This window comes from Varroa jacobsoni, unplaced genomic scaffold, assembly GCF_002532875.2.
Source record: "Varroa jacobsoni isolate VJ856 unplaced genomic scaffold, vjacob_1.0 contig00558, whole genome shotgun sequence".
In the NCBI taxonomy this organism is placed as follows: Eukaryota; Metazoa; Arthropoda; class Arachnida; order Mesostigmata; family Varroidae; genus Varroa; species Varroa jacobsoni.
Genome location: NW_019214487.1, coordinates 124,211 through 132,296, shown reverse-complemented (window position 1 = coordinate 132,296; position 8,086 = coordinate 124,211). Strand labels below are relative to the sequence as shown.

At 36.6% G+C, this 8,086-nt stretch overlaps 1 protein-coding gene across 1 annotated transcript; it reads left to right on the top strand.

The window, feature by feature from the left end:
* Positions 1–2,513: 2,513 nt before the first annotated feature.
* LOC111271369 (cuticle protein 10.9) lies at positions 2,514–7,914 on the top strand. The gene is made up of 3 exons (XM_022852113.2): positions 2,514–2,668; positions 5,171–5,417; positions 6,656–7,914. Exons 1-3 carry the CDS (start codon positions 2,660–2,662, stop codon positions 6,799–6,801), a joined length of 402 nt encoding a protein of 133 aa, XP_022707848.1. The 5' UTR covers positions 2,514–2,659; the 3' UTR covers positions 6,802–7,914.
* Positions 7,915–8,086: the final 172 nt, after the last annotated feature.

Sequence of the window (8,086 nt, the reverse complement as noted above, 5' to 3'; positions counted from 1 at the left end):
TATAAAATACTAAGACACACCCGTTCTTGCCTGAGGCTCAGATCCTGCTAGACGATGCTTGACTTTAAGTCGAGCATCGATTTTTTCTTCATTTGCAATCAACTAGAGTCGTCTCATCTAGATTAAATGTTTTTTTTTAGATTTAAATGCCCATCAAAAGACCGGCACAGTTTATTTATTTGCATTCACTGACCAGAGAAGTTCAGTGGTCAATAATTATATGATCGGTAACATGTTCAAGAAAAGTGGCTCGTATGATATACGGAAACCTCATGCAAATTTTAAGGAAATCTCTTAGCAAGCCTCTCTGCGGGCAAGTCTGCTACTTACCGGTATCGGAGGGACATAGGCCGCTAGGAAACCAGTGTTGGGGAGTACAATTAGACGACACTAAAAGAGTCGAACATCAATATAAGAAAGGTATAAAAGGCAAAACCACATGTAGATTTACATGACGTATTAAAGCAAGTTCCCTCCAGTCAAAACTCAACACGAACAGTTATTGGCTGAGCTAACAGGTACAGTGTTGAAGACAAGCCATGCAACCAAAAGTAACGACTGTCAACTCTCAAAAAGAGAGTAGAACAGGAAAACATGCATCAACACTGGTATTAAAGGTAATGCAATGAACAGCACCTTAGTTAATAAACTTAAGTTAAGAAAGCAATCATTTTAACTTGGTTATTGTATTAAAAATGGACATAACGTCACGTAAATCAAATTACTTTTACGTGTATGGTTGAAGATAATTAATTTGAAGAAGTTCGTCATTTCTGGCAATTATTGTTTGTTGCTTGTGAACTGACAAAAACTTGATCATTTAATCGAATTATGGTGTATACATAAACGAGAGATATTTTTTTAAATAAGCACATTTGTTACTTTGGGCTGGACAGAAAACCAGGTAATGTTTGGAACTTTATTACAGACAACGCATCAATGAATCTATTTATTCAATCTTACACACGTACCAATGTGACGTAAAGTACCGTGAACCCCCCCCTCCGTTCCTGAATATTTCTAAAGTGCAGTCACTGTGGAACCCTTAAATAGGGTGAGCAGTTTCATATTGTAATTTTTTAGATGAAATAATACTACTTCACTGGCTTTGTGCGGATATAATTTTAATGAATATCCGATGCGTTCTATTCAAATAATTAGTAATTTTTCCATTACTTATTATAATCAAACAAGGTACTTTTCTAAAGTTATGTTAATAAATAACATAATTAGCTGCGAAAATTTTTTACACGAACACTACGAAACACGGATACACAGTAAATGTGGGGTGGCATTACATAGTCGTGACTCAACAGCAATCAGTGCGACCTCTCACATTCCAGAGTAAAAGCCAAACTGACTTTTGCCTTCCTTCGCCACCAGAGCGTCCCGGCCATTGTACAAATACTCGCACCAAACGACTATGAATTGACCAAGCAAGTAAACTTCTGCGCCTCTTGTGGATGCGCATCTGACAAAGAGACCTACTTGTATCAACTAGCTTCGTAAATGCAATTTGTCAAAGAAAAATCAGGTTGATTTCTAGAACAAGCAGTTTAACGTCGCCTAATATGGGACACTAGAAATTTATCAAAAGCATTATACCCAAGAATTCTCGGTCTTCTCTCACTGATGTTCTGTAGCATAACGGAAGCCCCACAAAATGATTCTCATCTTTGTGGATTCAAGGAATTCCTTGAAATCAAAAACCAGTTGGACATTTTATTGAGGATACCGCTGTTATGTAGTGAGAGCGACCCTCAACTATTTAGTGCCCAGAAATAAAGTAGAGGTAATAGCAAACGACCATGAAGAGGGTTGCGATGTAGCATAGTTATAGATTTGGCAGGTTTTGTAGGTGAGGGCTCACGCTGATGCTGTTCTTGGTATCTCTACACATCGTATAAATGTTGATATGATACTGCCTTTCTTGCTCCTCTTAACTCTTCCTTTTTTTCCAAATGTATATCTAATTCTCTCTGATTTCGTTCGCAAAAATGACTATCTACTGAGCAAAATTTTTCGTTTAAGGACGGCCTTTTTCCTCAGACTGATTTTGTTTTGACCCTTCTGGTTCTATCGCCCGGCAGGGTCTTCTTCGTTGATTCGTATGTAGTCTCCGAAAGCTTACTTGCGCAGTTGGAACGAACCACCGCATGTCTAACAGTCTCGGATACGCATCGAATGAGGGGAGGATCTCGGTTGTCTGAATTCGATTCCAGTCAAAACTATCTTTACTCAACATTAGAAACATATTTATCAGTATAAACAACGAAATAGACTATAAGTGGATACATTAGAATGCTTTTTTTATTTGATGACTGTTTAAGTCATTGTCATAGCAAGCATAGTTACCATGAAGGCAAGCTTCATCACAATGGCCGAGTTGCCGCATTCGACACTTCTGCTAAATAAATTTGAACGAAATGCATCTTCCTGAGGTGGCAGCCAATATATTCTCTTCTATTTTCCCGTCAATGGTCACCCTTTCTCTCAGAAAAGAGCTGAGTTCACTGACGGCAATAAATCCGCTGTGCAGCTTAAAGGCGTTGCTCTAAGAGGCACGTGCTTCAGTTAGTGCTTGCGTCTATGAGATTTAAAGGAAGTGAAAAAAAGATTTACGAAGGAATACGTTTTAAAAGAGAATAACTCTTTCAATATGCTCAAGGTATGTAAGTACAAGGTACTATAATTATAAAACACAGCCTACCGTTTATTAGTAGTTATTTCACACGTAATTTCTCTTTTTTTTTGACACTATAGACCACTTAGGTGAAACATAAGATAGAAGACGCTCGATTTAGTTACTGTAGGATTCTGATTGCACTTCTCGTTGAAAGCATTGAGGAAACCTCTCTGATCTAATATTAGGTCCTTGGATTAAGTGCACAATAAGAAAACGGTAAAAAATTAAAAAAAAAAAAAAAAAAGTAGTAAAAGAATGTCCGCGTTTCGAATACGCGTGTGGAATTATTTACACTTTAAGTAAGCTAAGTAAAAGGGTTATTTTTGACTGATCCCGCGGTGGCGAGATATCATGGTGACATGGATGTCCACCCGTAAACGTAGGTTTTTTAGTATTGTCAGCCCGCATTTCGACGGGATAGTTACTTAACTGAAGATAATTTTGAATATTAAAAAATTGCTCGATACTTACAAATGCTCGATACTGAAGTTGCTAGCCACAAACCGAAGTGATGGAACCAAAAGTCATATAACACTTTTTATTTCTATATTCTCTTGTCCAACTAGATTTGTGCCTGCACAAATGTGAGGCCACTCTACTGCGGAGTGCAAGCTGTATGAGAGCAGAAAAACTTTGTTTTCTCAAAAAGCTCAAGGTGTAGGCATACTCTGAGATAACGGTCGAGTGTGCTTTAATTTTGAGAGTCAACCGTAAACCTAAAAAGTGCACGGAGAGTACGTGAAAGTAAAATTTTGAAAAGTGGATGAGCGTAGATGAGCATTAAGCTATCATATAAAGGCCGAAATACTTCTGTCTCCTGTTTTCTGGTTTTTCTTGTTGCTAATTGTTGATTTTTCAGTAAACGGCTAAAAGCGAACAATTTTAAAAGATCTTGAAAAATGGTGATTCCATTTTTAAAGAACTTTTAAAATCGATTTTGTTGCTTGTGGGAGTTTCCTTTAGTCTAGCTTGACGGGCATTATAGAAACGAATGTAGTACAGTTTTAGAATCACAATTTCAATTGACAAAGTAAAGATACGGTCGTGGTATGAGAGCGTCAGTCATTCCCACACTTTATTTTGTTTCAAATGAGCTAAGTGGAAAGCACTAACCAAATTACAATATTAAGATTTTAAGCGTTTACTTCAACTACCTTTAAAATATACCGCTAATTCAGAAAATTTCAATCTTCGTTTTCTTTGGTACTTGCCAAAGTGACTGTTATTAATGAAACATTAGATATTAAACCAAAGTCCTTTTTTGTTTTACTAAGAAATACCTACATGTTTACGTAGCGTGATCATCAGAGTATTAATATTACAGTGTGATTACTTCATTGCGACTGCAATAATGAACTAGGATTAGCTGATCTATATGGCATATGAACTCCCATATAAACGCGCAGAAAAAATACTAGTTGTGGTAGGATTAGAGAAGTAAACAGTCTCTATTCCATTTTATGGCACATTCTCAAAACAGTCATATAATAAACCTATTTTGTATGGCCAATAACAACACAGAATAAAGTGATCCATATTTTAGACGACACCGACTTTTTAAGCAACGTTTTAGTTCCTCTCGGTTTTGAAGTATCTCTGAAACAACGTCAAGGATGAAACGATACCCTATCCATATATGCTAAAATAGTTGACAAAAGGCCAGCTGCAGGACATTCATCCAGTGTATGATGCTGGGTGTGCTGTGAAGTCAAATCTGTATTGAAATAGTGTTTAGAAAAATTTCTGAAAGCCGTAGTTGCCAGAGCGTGGTACATTTCAACTTCGATAGAAATATGGAGGTGTCCTAACTTCAATTTTAGACAAACATTTATGTGCAGTGATCGATGTAACCTATCAAGTGAATTTTTGTCTATATGCGGTAACGAAACCCAATTCGTTGAAATAGTAGCCTTACCGCTGTATAATCTAGGTCATGTCTGGAAAATGATAGGTATACTGCTTTCATACAAATTACAATAAGACAACGTTTAAGCCGCTTATACCTTTACCTTTATTTTTTTTGTTATTATCTAACTATAATGCACGTATAATGCGAGACCACATACATAATGACCCCGAGATAATTATAGGTGACGTGAAGATCTTCCATGCTTTACATAATGAGGACTTTTTCGAATATATTCGCATCAATCCTACAGTCAGTTCAGCGCCTGGCTTCTTATTGATTCCCTTAAATAGTGACCTAATATTAATATTTTTTTGGAGCCCTCCAGGAAGATAATTGAGTTGATAACTTGAAAAACAGTTACATCTGTTTTGCAAATACCATTTTTTAACGTACACAAGTGCACACGCGATTTGACTGCCTTCATTCTTTAAATCTATGATACTGACACTTAAACATAAGCAAAAATGAGAAAGTGCGCTATTAGAAATATTTGTTTCTAATATGTAAGTGCTTTATGCATTTTCTATTGATAATTTAAGTTTATAATGGTGTGTTGTGTTTGTATATACACGTAGGTGCTTGTAGTGACGTGTTTGGTAGCGGTTGCCTTATGTCAGAGCAACGAAGGCCCGCCGGAACCGTACAGTTTTTCTTACACATCCCAGGATAAGGAAGGCTCGTCGAGTCACGAGGAGTCCGGTGACGGCAGTGGAAAAATAACTGGAAAATACACCCTTATGCTGGCTGATGGAAGGATGCGCGTTGTAACCTATTGGGCCGACGAAACTGGCTTTCACGCGGATGTAGTTACCAATGAGCAGGGTAAGCTAACTGTAAATGTGTAACTATAATGTGTAATACAATCTTCAATGTTCCACAAGATGAGAAGTTTAGTCGTCAGGCAACAATATGGTAATTATAAAAATAAAGCAATTTCTACCTTTTCTATCCTAAAAAAGCACTTTTATATATCCGCAAGTATATCGGCAATTCATGTAAATTGTTTGGCCTTGAGTAAAACGCCTTATAATAATGCCTTAAGGTATTTGAAAGCTATTTTCATATGATACAAACTGCCTACTGAGATGGTTTTTCAAATTAGTTTTGAAAACCGTGATGCATGAAACAAATCGTACTAAACATCGATTAAGACGAACTGGAAACGTATCTGCTAGTCGATTCTAAGCAGAAATCAATACTATGCTTTTTCCTTGTAAACTTTGTATTTCTGACTCCGTAGGTTCGTTTAGTATTTGCCTTGAAATATACTACACGAAGCTTTACTTTGCTACACCTAATAGCAATTTTCGCAAGCTCAACGTAAACGCAATAGCGATGTAACATTAATGTAATGTAATAGTGTTAACAGCAGTTTTATCTATTTAGCGTTTTACGTTTTTGGAGTGTATTCAAGAACGGGTTCTTGTTTTGTATAAAAACACAAGCACAAGCTTACAATCTAATGTACAGTTAATGTATTCTATTATATTACATTAAAACGTTCATAGTAAAAAAGCATCAACATCCCTATGATTCGAAAAAAAAATACTATTTAGTTCTGAAGTGAGGTACATAGAGTAGTAGACAAATCTGATTGTAATATCGCTTTATGGGATGAATAAGGTTTTACAAGACGTTCAAACAATGCATACACATAACTAATAGCTAAAAAGAAAATAATTAAATTGTTAGGTTCAGGCATGACCGCCGCAATTGGGCGATGAAAATCTAAAACTGCTCAACAAAAATAAATCCAAAATAGCTTTTTGCTAAAACGATTCCATCCTAAGGAAGTGCTTTAAAGAACTATACAAGAAGGAGCTTGAAATAATGCGAGCGATCGGAATGATCTTTACCATTAAAGACGACTTATGGCTTTTTTTCGTATTACTGGTGTTGTTCGGAAGATCAGACTAGGACACTTCAGTATCATTGGCAGTTTGTTTTTGACAGCCATACATACGTAGCACTTGGTACGTATTTTAATTGCCATATCCAATATATAGAGGAGGAAAAAAGATTACTTAATTGTCTTTCTATATGTGTTGCGTTTTGCACAGGTACGGAATCGAAAAATCCGGCCGATGTGACAATCCAATCCACAGCCCCGACGGGAGCAGAAGCTGCGCTGGCTGCTGGCTCGGAAGTCATTGCCACCATTGTGAAAGCTCCTCGCCATATGCTGAAGCCAGTTCATGCTCGTTAACGAAAGTTGAACTTTAGAGCTTATTATTACCATTGAAATAACACTTCCGTTTTTTGATGTTGAATGTTCTACGCATTTCCGTCGTTATAGAGGATCGAGCCAATTATGTACTTTGGAGAATCTTTTCTACGGCAAGGAAATATATTATTGAGGATTCCGCCAAGGCTTTGAAAATTGGCGTTGTTGAGATCTTCACGACGAAATACACATGCTACAGATTATATTGAAATGCACGAAATGCCCATTAACCATGGAAGAAATGACATTAGTCGTTTTCGAATCTAGTGGTGTTAACTATTTGACTTACCGCGCTCGAACCTTTATTGATAATAAATAAAAGCACTTACGTAAACATATATGTACGCATATAACGATCTACCACGCATGCTGGAGATAGTCCTAATTCAAAACGCTTTATTAATTCTTATAAACCATGTGAACCAATTGAAACATTCGCCGGTATATAATTATAGCTTTTAAAACATTTAACCATTTGAAACTGCAAAACAAAAAACGAAGATGTATGTTCCAGTTTGGTGTTCTGATCGACCCATTTAGCAAGCGGCATAATGAGACTTCGACAAATGCACTGCTATCCTTGAGGATTTCACATGGAAATTTCAATAAACTATATTGCACCAATTTGAGACGAAGAAGACAGGACTGAACAAAAACCTCCCATCCATGTTAATGATAGGTAAAGGTGATACTAACTTCAGTATAGATAACCATTTCAGGTTCAAGTCATAACTGATCCGGCCAGAACTGACGCCGAAAACATGGGCAGCAGGGGTGAAACAATCTTTGGTTATGTGCGAGTTTAGATTCGCTTTCTAATTGATAATCTATCTGTAATTAACTCACCCATTCGTTCAGACCGCAACCTCGTTTTATCAGAAACAGTCACTGGCTTAGTGAGCCTGCTGATTTTATACAAAAATAAATCTGATTACCAGGCGATAGAAGTTTTTGTTAATTTTGTTAAAAATGTTTTGTTAATTTGGCTACATTCTCGAGTTTCTGTTTGCACCTAGTAAGAATTGCGTCTAATAAAAATGTTTGTACTTGCGCGAACCAAAAGGACTCAATAAAAAAAATTGCATCAGCAGTGAATTATAATCCCTTACTTGACATCGGGTCTAAGTCGAATAAAATTTCCTTCGAACTTTTACAACCAAAAAAAAAGTAGCAAATGGAAGAATAAAAGGTAGCGAGGCAGAGGATTATTCTCCAATCTCTGATAACCTAGTCGAACCTGAAGCGTTTAGAGAATGATAGTAACTTC